Here is a 14,984-nt window from a genome sequence, read left to right on the forward strand (position 1 = left end):
TGATATTTGAACTTGTTTCTTGTACGATGGGATGCAATTGACCAGTAGCTAGATATGGAGAAATTCTATTTTTTTGACAAATTCAATCAAAGGCCAAATTCAACAACATGGATATTGCTTGTAATCTTCAGTTGCATAAACTACTACCCCAATTATGCCGATGAAGTGTTCAAACCAGTTTGGAACTCGTTAGCAAATTATTCAATATAAAGCTGTGATTTTTAAGTAGTCTGGTATGTTCTTTGATACGTTCTTTGTTTGAATCATTGGAACGTTTTGAAAGTATAGGTTACTTGACCTCGATGAACTTACTTAGAAAGTCTGAGTTGTCGAGAACCCCGCGGTGGTTCGAAGTTTGTCAGATTTTCGATGTCACTTTAGCAGATTCACGCATTCTTGCTTGAAACACTAATTAGGTTTCCTAATCGCACTTTAAAACGTGTAACTGAGGTTGATAATACTTAGTATTTTTGTGCGGGAGGGAAAGATAGTCACCTAATTAGTATAGTGATATTTCGACCTTTTCACCTGACTGCTAGAGCTTAGCATAATGTTGTAAGTAAAATACAATGCTTCTGGGGGTGAATTTAAATACGCTGCTGTGATGTTTCATAGGCGTTTCACTGTTCCCTCCATTGAGTGGATCACACTCCTTTTTCCCCCACTTCTTGTAGGTAAATCTGGCAATTGAACTGAGTTTGTTTTAATTTCAACAATAAATTAGATCTCAAGTTTGTTTTATAGATTGAAATGAACGCACCTCCAGCGTTCGAATCATTTTTGCTTCACGACGGAGAGAAGAAATTGATCGTGCAGAAGGATACAAAAGTGCCTAACGCTGCGCATTTTACGCTTAATCGGGAAGATCATACTGTGGGCAATCTAATCACAAATCAACTACTAAAGGTCTTATACTTAAGTTTGTCTTTAGTGTAGTTTACAGTGGTTTTGGTTTGGAAAGTTGCAATATTTGAAATTTATCATTTGAGCCTTAAAAAAATTCTGCAAAGAGCATGCTGTGGCCATTGTTTACACGAGAACATTAATATCGCAAAGTATAGGTTATGTTACTATGCTTGTAGTTCTGGCGTTTATCGAGAACTGCGAAGGGAGTTGGAATAAGTGATTGGGTTTTCATTTTTTGCATGGCTACGAAACAAAGAAAAAAACTTCGAGCTCCAAACATTAGACTACTTTCCAGCCATGGATTTCAAATGCAATATCGCAATTATAAAAGTTGATTCCACTTAAATCGCAAGAATCCTCGGCGATCTTTAGATCCATTAGTCTACTGGACCAGATAAAATTTGATATTTATTGTTGAGAAATTGTAGATCTATCATTAAGCCGAGTACATTCTTATTCCAATCAGTAATCAACGAGGGATGATATCCCACATATTGGAAAGTGAGTCCGATAAGCTCAGTTTTTACAGACGGGAACAAACCAGATATAACATGCTATCGGCCCATAAGTCTTTTCAATTGCATATCCAAAGTTCTTGAGAAAATTATTTTTGATGAACTTTCGAACCTGTAAGACACCATCGCTTTGATAATCAGTTTAGCTTCGGAAAAAAGCAATCGGAAACGTTACGGTTACTTCTCGTTCTAGGCACCATAAACAAAAAATTTGACTATGATGCAGTCAAAGACCTGTCTTGTATCTTGACTTTGCGAAAGCTATTGACATCGTACCACATAACCTTGATACAAAAGCTTCATAAAATTGGTATTAGAGGAAAATTAATTGAGCTAATTTTGCCTTATCTGACGAACCGTAAAGAATATGTGAAAATTAACAATGAGGAATTTGGTTTGCTGGAAATTATCAATGGCGTTCCACATGGTTCAATACTGGGACCTCTTTTCTTCATCATTTTCACCAATAATTTGCCTGAACAACTAACTGATGTATTTTTTTTGGTTTTGCTGATGATATGAAACTAATAACTGAGAAGCAAGATAATACAGAAACGCGAATTTGTCAACCTGGTGTAAAGAAAAGCAATTGACACTCAATTATAGACACTCCTCAAACCCACCTCAAGGGAAGCATAACGGCGTCTATTGATCACCATCTGCTAGATCAAGTGAAAAACGAACGACATCTTGGGCTCCATCAAATCGTTCAGCAAATCGTTCTTGGAATGAAAGCTGCTGATTTAGGAAACAAAAAGGATTATATGGACTTTTGAATAGAAACATTTCTCAAAAGTGTCAACAGAAAGAAACCTAAACGCTTATTTAGGCTACGCTGTACCGATAATTACCTGCAGCACTCAGACATGGTTTCCAAAGAAAGTCGCAAATTAATAAAAAGTGCTGTATGGATTTCAAATGAAAAACAACTATAAACAGCCTTTAAACTATAAACAAACAGACTTTTAACTTTAAAATTACTGCGTCTTAGTCTTTATATTGAAATCCATGACTTATTGTACCTTATTTCTTTGAAAGAATGTCAATATGGCGTCGAACCTGCAGTGTTCACGAAAGTACAACCCGTCAACATAGCCGAGGAGAACTACACATCAACCAAAATCGACTTGTAACGTCGACGAAGTTTTCTTCCACCTAACAAAAATTCAGCACAACCTAATGATTAAAGTATTCAAAGTATAGGAAATGTATATTAAAAAATGGTTTTTTAAAAGTTTTTTGGCGCTGTTTCTGTAATCGCTACAAAAAGGAAAACAAATGTTCCTGGCCCATTTTACTCAAATGTGGAAACTGCAACAGTAATCAGAAAGTAACAAACTTGGACAATTGAATGGGTGCTAAACCCTGAAGAACGAATCAAATCCTATTCTACTACCGCCACTATTTCAATTAAGCCTTAATTGTTTGCTTGGCTTTTCAAAACAATTCATTGACTGGTAATAAGAATAAGCCATTTAATTCAAATTATTCAGTTATCATTTCAAAATTATACAATGAAATATTGAAAAATTAAGACTCGGCCCCCAAAATTTAATATGACTGATCAATTATTGTATAATGAATTAGGGTCAACATTGAATACATGTAACAGTTGTTTAATTTTTCTAAAACATATGATCACGAGAAGAGTACACGACACTTGACTCAGTATACTGTTATGCACTCACAAATAAGGTTTATTGTTGCCTTGAATAACTGCAATCAATTGGAATTCTGCCAATTAATTCATTGCTTTGAAGCCCAGTTTCAATTAATTGGTTGCTCTGGTTTTCGTCAGCCAGTTTAATTGCAATCAATTTTTCCAATTCCCTGGAGCCGCGCAGCGATGAGATATTAGGCAAAAATTGCGACGTGTTTTAATCTTAGTGATGTTAATAGTTTTGCTCACATATTAAAGATAATGCATTTTGTTATTGTTTTAGGATCCTTGTGTTATATTTGCTGGATATCGCCAACCGCATCCCCTTGAACACAGTGTTGTTATAAGAGTTCAGACAACACCGGGAAGAACACCACATGACGCTTTCAAGGAGGCAGTTAGCGATTTGTTATCCGAAATGTCACTGATAGAAGAACGATTTAAATCTGCAGTTCAGCAACATCAGAAAGGCGATACGTTTGGTTAAACTATCAAATCATATCATTGAATGATACTGACTATGATTTTTTGTTTTTATTGTAGAATCATTGCCTTGATTCAAAATTTAGCTGTTATGTCCGTAAAAAAGTTAATGTGAAGTTAATTTCTGTTTCTGAACCCATTGTGAATTTAATCAAAATGAAATATTCCACTTTGTAGCTGAGCGCAAATGTATTTTTTTGTTGATTTCAGATTATGGATGGTGATGTTATAAAATATGAATCGACCGACGATGAGGATTATGATGATGAAGGGGACGAAGTTGATGGAGCTTACACAAACACAACCCATATCAATACTGGACCAGTGTCAATAAACAACAAGGGAGACAGCAAAGCGTTCCCTTTTACCAATAAATTTCACGCGTTTTTTGGGAAGTCGAAAAAGACTGGAGGAGGATCTCGTTCATCATCATCTGAAGTTGTTCAGTCCAAGTTCCAGTTCAACGATGCTGCATCTAACCGAGAAGAGCGGAGTATTGAAAAAATATTTCCTCCTCAAATAATTGACGCAGCATCTGTGTTTGTCGATCACATTGTTTGTCATCCTTTTTCAATGCTTAAAATGCTCTGCCAAGTGAACTATTCTGCAAGATGCACACATGTTACGCCATTCACCGTCATTCCGTTAGTTTACTCTCAGATATCGCTTCAGGGATTTGGTGCGATGTGGAAAGGACTGAAAAGTTCCTTGATATTTCACGGTTTATCACGTGTGTGTGAAACTACAGTTAGTGGCATGACCAATTATCCTTTGGAGGCCAGATCCGTCTACTCATTCAAGCGCTTTTTTCAGCATTTGTCTCTGAAATCGGCCAGCTTTGTGCTAATGACGCCGTTTTATGCATCATTTGTGTTCGAAACGGTTCAAAGTTACTCAGCAACTGACTTTGTGGGAATTTTGGAAGGTATTGGGGAGGGATTCAAACGTGTATTTGAGGTTAGATCTCCAAGTATTCACAGAGCGGTTCCAATCTGGAAGTTGATTGTTCCAATGGCGTTGTGCCATTTGGGTCATTACCTAGTGTACAAGTTCGTAAAAGGTGCTTTGCTCATTTACATCAGACATAGAGTGGAAGCCGAGAAATGCTTTAATCGCGACAAACAGCTACCAGTGCCTTACAAGCCAGAGATGGAGCTTATGTATCCGCAAATCTTGTCGACTATTTTGGCTAAGTTCATTGCATCTTCAGTGATCTACCCTGCTCAAACTGCGCTGCATAGACTGTGCATTCAAGGCACAAGATGTATAATTGACAGCTCAGATATAGTTGGTGAAGTGCTTCCTATCAATACTCAATATCGTGGCTTTACTCATTGCATGACGTCAATAATCAGGGATGAAGGACATGTTGGTTTGTTCCGAGGCTTCGGAGTGCTAGTTATGCAGTGTGCATTTCAACTGGGTGCTTTTTACTTCTTGCAACCAACCTTTGAGAAAGCCCTAGAGCTATCAAAACAGATGAACTAAATTTGTTTATAAAATGCCTTGATTAAATTTGTCAAATAATATTTTCCACAATTCTAGATGATAATCATTCAACCTGTTATCTTAGCCATAGTACGAGAGATTCGTGACTAGTAAGGTTCCGCTTAGCAGGAACATTCTGTTTAACATAGCTATGGTAACGTTGTCATAGTAGTCAAATTAGAAATCTAGCAAACATTGCTGTTGTATGATGTTTGCTCATTGTTTAACGTAGAATCATGAATCACTACCGTCGCAATTGAAACACAGGCAAATTCAGCCGTAAATTTGCGACACGAATCTAGGCTGTAGTTGTTAAGTTTCATGTATTCCAACGTCTCTGGGGGAAAATAATTCGTTTTTAGTTAGCAATCTGTAATTAGATGTGACAGCTTGGAAAAAGTTTGTGGAAGTCCTACGCCGAACAGTATGTAACTATTTCAGAAGTATGTAATGGAACATCGTGTCAACAGTCAGTCGACCCTCACCCGACAACCCCCACCCCAGTTAGCCCAAATGGCCCCCCATAGTGCCCTTCCCCCTCACATGCAGAATGAACAGATGATGAATCAAATGAAGCTGTTAAACGGAGGTGGTGGGAGTCCCAGAGGCTACAATTCAATGGAAAGGAGCTACCCTAACCAACCTCCTATACCTCAAGGTCAAGGACCACCGCCTAGCTACGCCCCATCGCCATTTCAATACAACTCACTACAAAGAAATAACCCTCTACAAGTGCAACCAGGTAAATTTGTGGAATGAGCAAATGCTTTGTGGCGTGAAAGGAGTTGCACAATTTAAAGAGAAGGGTACTCTGGTCTGAATATTTAACCATTTGCGCTTCAGCATAAAAATTAAGTATGCGCGCCATGCATAGAAATCCATTCTATCGCATCGTGTTCTGGTTTCGATAGATAGAAGGCATGAGACGAGTATCAGAGAAAATGAGCCCCCTCCACAAGTTTTGTCTGGAACTTCATAAATGAAAGAGCAAACTATATAGCATGCTCAAGTGTGAGATTAGCAGCTGTTCTGTGCTTATTTGGTTGCGGGACGAAATATTTAATTTTTTATAGAGGTTTAATATTGTGCTGCGACATAGGCCTCGACGAACACAAAAAGGCTGAGAATGTGATGTTACGAGAAGCGTGTTAATTTCGACATGAAAAAAAATCGAATTAATTGTGTCTATTTTATGCATTTTTTGTCTGATCGTTTTGTACTTTTAACTTCTTTATCACCCTTGACGTCTTGACTCCTGTGTGATCTAAATTGATCGCTAATTGAGAATCTTATGCAGCTAAATTCAAGTGGCGACCGTTGAGTACTAAAAGTCGGATAAAAAGCGTGCCGAAATGGGTCTCATTTTGCTTAAATCTGAGTATTGGTTTACATAAATGAGTCGTAATAAAAAAATTCGAAGACCTTGGAAACCTAATGCCCTCCCCCTGCTAAACAGAATTGACCACATCAGCTGTTCGAGAACAAATCAAGTAAGTCAATATTGAGCCCTGTTAGCATTATTTGAATCACTTCTTGGAAATACTGCAAGGTACAGTTAGACCCTTCGTACACCTGAAGAATCAAGTTAGAATTGCGTTGCGTCTGTCAGTCATTCTTTTGTGATTGTTGGAGGTTCTTTTAATGCCTCATTTTGTGGAAACAAAAAACGTTTATTAATTTTAGCCAGGTTGTATGAGCAAAATTTAAATATAACCTTTATCCGATTTCGTGTCGTTTAGCAATTGGCTGGATGTCAAAGACCTTATAACTTGGTGCAAAGTGTCATTTTGTACGTAATTCTGTTTTCGCTGTATTCTCTTCATTTTCTCTAGAAACACTTATGAAATGTGACGAGCGTGTTCTAATAAAGCGTAGTCGCAGTTTTTTAAACCCCACAAAAGGAAACCCTGGTTGCAAGACTTAGCGGCTATTTGTCTTAATAAAAATATCAGGGATTTTTAAGATTTTGCAGTTCTTTTTATATTTCCTTTGGTTGGTTTTTTTAATAGTTCCTTTGGTTGGTTTGTTGCTTAGTATCATTAATCAGGGGTCTCAATGACTCTCTGTCGAGTTTAATTGGTATTCCTTTACTGATTAATAGCCGCAAAGTGATAGCTGAATTTATTGGTTTTCTCTTGGTTTTTTACAATTCAAAGAGTTTGAATTGTATTGGGGCGCTATCTTTTTTTTTCAAGATCTGTTCTCACATTTTCCTGATTTTTGAAGTCAAATTGAAGTAGTGATTTTGATCACGCCGAAACAAGAAGTGGAGTTAAGAAACGAGTTGTTTTGCGGCGTGAAATTTTTTCACTCTGATTTTAAAGTAGAGTGAGAAAACGGTGTTTGAACAAAAATTCGCTTTTTCGCTTGTGGTTTTTTTTGTTCATATGCGGCAATATCACTTTGATTTTTACTGTTTTTCAGTTTTTTGGATCGGATTTGTTTCTAAATGGTTTTCCCAATCCATTCATTCTAGGCCTAGTGTTTTGTATGAACCGAATTTTTTCTCGCTGGAGGTTTTTGTTCACATGCGACATTTTGACATCGATTTCAGTGTTTTTTTTCAAATTTTTTGATCTGATTTTTTTGTAAATGGTTTTCCCAAATCACTCTTAGTCCGTTTTAGGTCTAGTTAATAGCCGCCCTCATCTTCTCAGCCGGCTATTATAGCGCTCCTATTTTTTTACAATTCAAAGAATTTGAATTGTATTGGGGCACTGTTGGATGGCGGTTGAATAGATTTTCACTTCGAGTCGTTTCCGGAATTCTTCCGGCTATGTTTTTTTTTAAGATCTGTTCACACATTTTCATGATTTTTCAAGTCAAATTGGAGTAGTGATTTTGGTCACGCCGAATCAGGAAATGGAGCGAAAAAGCGAGTGGTTTTGCGGCGTGAATTTTTTCGCTCTAATTTAAAGTAGAGTGAGAAAACGGTGTTTGAAAAAAAATTCGGTTTCTCGGTAGTCGTTTTTTGTTCACATGCGGCAATTTCACTCAAATTTTTACTGTTTTTTCAATTTTTTGGAGCGGATTTTTTTCTAGATGGTTTTCCCAATCCATTCACAGCTCATTCTAGGCCCAGTTTTTTGTTTGAATTAAATTTTCATTTCTCGATAGTGGTTTTTTTGATCACATGCGGCACTTTGACATTGATTTTCCGTTTTTTCTTATTTTTTTATCTGATTTTTTTTAAAAAAAATAGTTTCCTCAATTCACTCATAGTCCATTCTAGGTCTAATTTTTCTGCTTAGTCAATGAAAATTCTTTGAATTGTACGTCAGGACTTGTCCTGCTATGTTTTTTACTTCGTCAAATAAAAAAATTTTTCGCTTTACCTCATTTTGCCGCTTTTTCAACATTTTGCGTGATATCTTTTTGACTTCTCTAGGCTAGTTTCTCTCTTCTCTCATTCTGCTAAAAGTGATTTTGAACATCAGTTGCTCAGCAAAGCAATTCAAAATGAACAGAGTCATTATAAAAATTGAAGTCAGAAGTAGAAACGGGATAAACCCATAAAGCCCAATTTTAGATGCCCGCTATTTGAACGTCGTTCCTATAAGTCTTAGTTACCATCTCTAATGCTTATTGGTATTGGTAGTAGCCCCTGTAGCCTCTCTCTAAGAAACAGAAGTACGTTATGTTCAACTACGAAATGCCATCAAAATGAATCGGACTTAAAAAATATTTTTGTACAAAAATCTTTTTTTTTCAATATCTTCTATTCTTTCAATCCCAATCATGCTTATTGGAATCAACGGCGGCTATTTTCCGGCAATCTGCTGGGTATGTTTTTTATTCAATGATCATTTTTTGAATAATACTTCAGGGCTTGTCCTGCTATGTTTTTTATTTCGTCGTCAAGATTTTTGTTACGACCATATAACGTCAATTTTTTCAAGTCTGCTTTTTCATTCGTTCAAGCAATTTCCACTGAAGTGTTTGCGTGACGTCATTTCTCACTTTTTTTTCATTCGCATGATGTTTTTGGTCACAAATGACTTACCTCACTTTCAAAAATGACTTCTTCACTCTAAAATTGACTTTTCTTCAGTTTAATTCAAAGGGAAAAGGTTGAGTGAGTTTGTGTGACTCTAATCGAAGGTTATTTGAGAGCAGTGAATAGAAGTAGCATTAGGATAAACAATTTCGTTACAAAAAATTTAGCATCTCAGATTTTAATAGGGAATTTCTTTTTGGTCTTTCTTTTACTATCTTTTTGAGACTGCAGATTAGCTATTGCGGCTATTTTCTGGCAAGCTGTCAGCTATGTCTTGAATAGAATTTGAATCGTAGTTGTTTTTAAGTTAGTAATTTCAAAACTAAAGGTGTTAACGAATTTGACACATTGTCTTCGAAATTTATTGGTTATTTTTTTTTTTAGATTTTTTGAATTCTGGTAGTTGGTTTGTTTGTTCTGTCACTTAGTCTCAGTAATGATGTTAATATCTTCCCTAGGTAGTCATGTTTGATTTCATTTATTCCTTTCATTTATAGCTAACAGTGTGCACGGCTTTGACACTACTTCTAAAAAAGTTTAAGATTTTTGAATTTTGCCCCTTTTTTGTAATTGTTTTTAATAGCCGCACAGCGATAGCTGGGGCTATTATTGGCCTTCTCTTGGTTTTTTTTTATTTCGTCGTCATGATTTTTGTTACGACCATATGACGTCACAGCCACTTTTTGTTCATTCGTTCATGCAATTTCAACTGAATTGCATGTGTGACGTCATTTTTCGCTCTTATTGGAGCGAGTTTTTTTGTTCATGCGTGTGATTAAATTTTTGGTCACACTTGACTTACCTCACTCTCAAAAATGACTTCCTCACTTTGAAATTGACTTTTATTTACTTTAATTCAAAGAGATAAGGTCAAATGGGTGTGTGTCACTCTAAATGAAGGTTATTTGAGATCAGCTAATAGAGGCAGCAATAAGTTATAAAGATTTTAAATCAAAATATAACAGATCAGCCATCAATGAATAGACGAATCTTTTTGGTCTGTCTTTTTTTTCACTGTTTTTCTTAGACTGCCGATCTACGAATCTATTGCGGCTATTTTCTGGCAATCTGCCAGCTATGTTATTCCTGTTCGGCCCATTAGTCATTAAAAATAGCTCTCATATGCTCCCTAGTTAGGTGTCCTTGAATTTATTTAGGGGATTGATTTCACTGCTAATTTTTTTAATGACTTTGAGACCATGTTTTTGAAATTTTTTGACTTCTTGATTGTTGTCTGCATTTGTTGCTACTATTGTTACGTGGTCCCCAAGTTTTATGTATTGTTACTAGTTAAGTTGATATGTGATTTCTATCTACAGATAACGAGAAATAAATTGAAGAGTTCAGGTTTTCTTGGCATGTTTCAATGACTTTTATGCCATTTAATTGCTATAAAATTGATCATAGAAACCGGTTTCTGTCAAATGCTTTAATGATGTTCTACAAAGTTGAAGTTTGCTTTCTAAGCTACCTTTGTGTTGAGGTCTTTAGAAGTTGACGTTGTTTGAAATAATAACTTAGATAACCATTTGTCTCTTAAAGTGAAAATAAATTTTTTTAAAATATTTTTGTGTTGTTTACTTTCGTGGATTTTTGGCTAATATTTCGTTTATTTTGGGTGGCTTCTCGGTTCAAAAGGCTGATAATGTTGTCTTTTATCCGTTCTATTCATTGAATATAATTCGGGACTTCTTCTGCTTTGTATTTATCGTCAATTTGTTTTGTCAAGACCATATGTCACAATTTTTTATCTGCTTTTTGTGCATTTGTTCATGCAATTTCAACTAAATTAAGTGCGTGGCGTCGTTTTTCAGAGTTTTTGATCACTAGCGTGATAAAGTTTTTGGTCACTCGTGACCCATCTCACTCTCGGGATAAAGTCGATTGAGTGCATGTGTCACACCAAATGAAGTTTATTTAAGATTAGCTAATAGAAACAGCAGTAAGTTATACATTTTCGTAACCAATATATAACATCTCCGCATTTAATATAAAAGATTCTTTTTCGGGTAGTTCCTTTTACTATCATTTTGAGGATGCATATCTACGAAGCTATTGTGGCTCTTTTGTCAATCTGCCAGCTATATTTACCGTTCTACCTCAGCTTTTAGGTGACTTTTGTGCGCTCCGACTTGCCTCACTTGAAAAATGACTTCTGTGGACACTTAATTAAGCTTAAATTTTAAAAGAATTACTGAGTGAAGATCAATAGAGGTAATCTAAAGAGTGCCTCAAACTTAGTGCTCTGGTTCGTGAGGATTCCAATTTTTCAACTTCAAGTCTTAAAAATTTAATTTTAACAGAGCTCATTCTAGCTGTTTAAAAACTAGACCCCGAATCTAACCCCCAGAGTTCTAGAGAATAACAGGCGGTCGATTGATCCATTGTAATTCTTTGCTTTCTTCAATTCTATTGAAAGTCAATGTCTTCTGTGGTTATTTTACGGTAATCGGCCTGATACCTTTTCACTTTTTCCGCACCAAATTGTTTTCCCAATTCTAAATACAATAAAATTTTATCAAATTTACGCAGAGCTGAGAACTATGGTGCTCTGTAAAAGATTATTTTTTGAGATGTTCCCAGAAGCCTTTCAATGATCTTTTCGTTTTAGAAAAAGTGAACTGACACCGTTCTCCTATCATTGGGAAATGGTTATTAAGCACTTGTGTCAAACGTTCTCCTGTCGCACCTATTTTACGAAGCTAGACGATAAATCTGTCTCAGATCTAGCAAAAAATTGTTCCAATTGGAACAGCTGTGTGCTCAGTTTCAAGTCTTTGGTCTCATAAAAATACTGTGACATGTCTGTTTTTTTTCAAATCTTTGAGCCTTGATCTTTTTTAAAACCTATAAATTGAGCATGGTGAAGAAGGTTCTAGTTTTTCTGGAGGTGGGCACACGCACGCGAGAAAGACTGAACACACATGCGCGCACGCGCACAAACACCCAAATGTAAACCATTCCAAGTGTAAGAGAGGTGCCACACATTTTTGCATTGCAAATTTTTTGAATAGGTTTCAGTCCCCTAATCACTCACCTACACATTAATGTAAACACACTTATACATCTTGTCTTCTACTTGCCCATTTTATTGAAAATTCTCAATTGCTCAAAAGGTTCCTTAAGCATCCATAATGTCACTTCGACGTGCAAGCAATTAATTTCATTCTTGCTAAATAGAAATGAATTGTGCATGAAAGATGTAAAATAGAAGGGGGAAAGCCATTTTTGAATGAATTGATATCAAAAATCATGTTTTTAAGGTCAGCTAAGTTAACCGAAAATTCCGGTTTCTGGTCAGGTGGCATTCTTGTGTTCTTGGTTGATTTGCTAATTTCTGCTCGTGCATTTTGAGCGAAGTTGAAATATCCTAAGCAACTCAGTGTGTGTTGCCTATTTTTAAATTGAGCGTTGGTTTGTATTTTGTTGATCTTTTTGCATCTCAATTGCGCAAATAGTTTTGGGGTACTTTAAAAAGAATTTTGTATTCGTTGCCGTCTACTAAATCTCATTCCTGATTTTTAAAAGATTTCTGAAAACAATAAATGCTTGAATTGAAACTCAGCAGTGAGATGAATTTTGCAATTAGGAATATTCTAAATCGCTTTTGGTTGAGAAACACTGGCAGCTTTTCAATTTTTCTTGCAATCTGTCGGATTTTTTTCCGAAACTCTAAAATGGCTGTAGCCCACTCTCTCGTTAGTTTATTATGGTGAAGTGAAACTGATTCAGTTGGTTGCTGATCGCTACTAAACTTATCGGATTGGCCTAAATTTGATGTCAATTACAATAAATGCTGAATCGAAACCACGCCCTTTAACCGAATTTTAGGGTTTCAAACTGTGTACTCTGTAAGAATGCCTTTCAGAAAGTGGCTGTTAACCTAATAGACAATCTAGACGTTTAATTCTTGATAATATCCTAAATAGAATTAACTTTACAATTTTAAGTAGTTTTCTGCAAAATTGAGTTGATTGGTGAAAGCAAAGGCATTGAATGCTGAACTCCAGACATTGTTTTCCACATGTCCTTTATAATTGTATACGTTATAATTATAAAGTATACGTTATAAATCAGGAGTTATAACTAAACACAAGTCACGGAGATAAAACTATTTTAATGCGCGTTCTGATTTTAACGTTTTTGATATAGAATGTAATGGGTACTCGGCTGTAAGAATCCACAATTGTAATTCGACACTTATGGTACGATATAGGGAGCCAGTAATCTACATTACCATAACTCTGGTATCAAAACGATAAAATTGCAAACGTACCAAAACAACAATTTTAAACTTAATTTGTAAGTCTTTTGAGAAGTGCGCGAGATCTTCGCTTGATGTTAGGAAAATGTATTGATATTGTAGGTCACCCTCAAATGATGCAACAAATGTCAATGCCTGCACCCACCCCTCCCCCTCCGTACGGTGGAACCCTGACAAACCCCAACATTGTCAATGGTAACTCCATGGCCAATGTGATGATTCCTCAGTTGACACCGCAGCCCAGTTCAGCCTCTCTCCAGTTCGCCCCACAGGCTGCACAACCAGGAGGACCTATGGGAGCTGCCGGTTATCCCATCGAAATGCAATTCCCGCCTGGTAAGTCAGTTTTCCCACGAATGATTTAAAGTCGGGCAAAAATTTTTGTTGCATGTGTGCTTGTTTCATTTTTGCAGTGCCTTTGTTTGATAGATTTTTCAGTCGTACAATAGACAATTCACAACGAAAGTTATGGCCACTCATTTTCCATAATTCTTTAAAATCTCAGTTACTCGAATCATCGTTTCATTGCTTAAGTTATTCGCAAACAAGGTTAGGATAGTGAGATTGATCATACCGGACGTACTTTGGTCAACAATTTGAACGCTTTTTAGTGAGTTTAGGCATGCCTACGAGATTCTGTGATCCTATCGTTTTGAAATGTTAAGTGAGCAGTTATACTATAGTGCGGTCGTTAATGGTTTCGGTATACTTAAAGGAAGTATAATGAAATGTGTACCGAATGTAGAGTTAGTGCTAAGTTTGAAACAGTTGATAATGAACTTAGTTCCTGGATTAGGCACTTAGAGTTCATAGGCAGAGTTTATACCCATAGTTTCCGTATGTATATCATGTGCTCACTTGACGTCCTTTTTTTCGAGAAATTATTTTAATTATTTTAGGACAAATGCCTGGCGGTCTTCCACAAGGAAATCAACAAACCCCAACGCAGATGCCTCCAGGAATGATGCCGGGTGGCCAATTCGGAGCATCCGCCGCGTACCCTCCCCTGCCTCAACCACATCAAGTGCAGGTAACTAACTAAACAATATGCAAGCCATTAGTTTAATTCCATAGTTATCGAGAACTGTTCGTTGATGCTGGTTCAAGCTTGTAGAATTTATTCTGTGATCGCTTTTATAAATTAGCTTTAGTACTTCTAAAGAGAAATGACAAATTGTAGCCACTGATTGGTTTAAAAGCTGCTAGGTTGGTTCTTCGTAGTTCAAATTTTTAGCTGCAAATACTCGGATTGCACGTCGCTATGGCAGTGAGATGGTTACCTTTAGATAAATCAGAGTTCTACGCTTCCCCTGACAACTGGCTCTATGCAGAGTGTCAACTCCAGCTTGCGGTCCCGGTCGAAATCCAGAGGCAGCAAGATGATGGTGCTCCGGGTGCTGTTGCTAGACGGGACAACACCCAAGTTTGATCTAGCTGTAAGTTATCGCTCTTTGGATTTGATGTGAAAAACTTTTGCAAAGATTTCAAGCAGTCCGATAGGTTCGAAGAAAACGATGCTGCTAGAAAAGAGGTTTGAACAATTATTTTCGGAAGCCTCTTGACTAACGTGGATCAAAGTTTTTGAATGTTGGAAAAGCTAATTTTCAATTGTTTTGTGGCCGTTTTGTCTCTGTTCTTATTAATAGCCGCCCTCATCTTCTCAGCAGGCTA

General features: G+C 36.6%; 3 protein-coding genes across 4 annotated transcripts in view; all 3 read left to right on the forward strand.

Moving 5' to 3' along the window:
- Positions 1–711: 711 nt before the first annotated feature.
- LOC142339496 (DNA-directed RNA polymerase II subunit RPB11-like) lies at positions 712–3,685 on the forward strand. Its single transcript, XM_075389557.1, has 2 exons — positions 712–906; positions 3,365–3,685. The coding sequence occupies exons 1-2, from the start codon at positions 751–753 to the stop codon at positions 3,566–3,568; spliced, it is 360 nt and encodes a 119-aa protein (XP_075245672.1). The 5' UTR covers positions 712–750; the 3' UTR covers positions 3,569–3,685.
- An 18-nt stretch (positions 3,686–3,703) lies between these two features.
- LOC142339494 (mitochondrial outer membrane protein SLC25A46-like) lies at positions 3,704–5,124 on the forward strand. The gene has a single exon (XM_075389556.1). The coding sequence runs from the start codon at positions 3,778–3,780 to the stop codon at positions 5,050–5,052; it is 1,275 nt and encodes a 424-aa protein (XP_075245671.1). The 5' UTR covers positions 3,704–3,777; the 3' UTR covers positions 5,053–5,124.
- Positions 5,125–5,459: 335 nt separating this feature from the next.
- Positions 5,460–14,984, forward strand: part of LOC142339493 (FERM, ARHGEF and pleckstrin domain-containing protein 1-like) — a 95,606-nt gene continuing 86,081 nt past the window's right edge. For both annotated transcript variants that reach the window (XM_075389554.1, XM_075389555.1), the window contains exons 1-4: positions 5,460–5,794; positions 13,416–13,649; positions 14,213–14,343; positions 14,600–14,749. In XM_075389554.1, coding sequence (XP_075245669.1) covers positions 5,503–5,794; positions 13,416–13,649; positions 14,213–14,343; positions 14,600–14,749 — 807 coding nt within the window. In that variant the 5' untranslated portion in view covers positions 5,460–5,502. The remainder of the gene's footprint in view (positions 5,795–13,415; positions 13,650–14,212; positions 14,344–14,599; positions 14,750–14,984) is intronic.

The sequence above is a fragment of the Convolutriloba macropyga genome, chromosome 5 (assembly GCF_964194025.1).
Source record: "Convolutriloba macropyga chromosome 5, txConMacr16.3, whole genome shotgun sequence".
Taxonomy (NCBI): Eukaryota; Metazoa; Xenacoelomorpha; order Acoela; family Convolutidae; genus Convolutriloba; species Convolutriloba macropyga.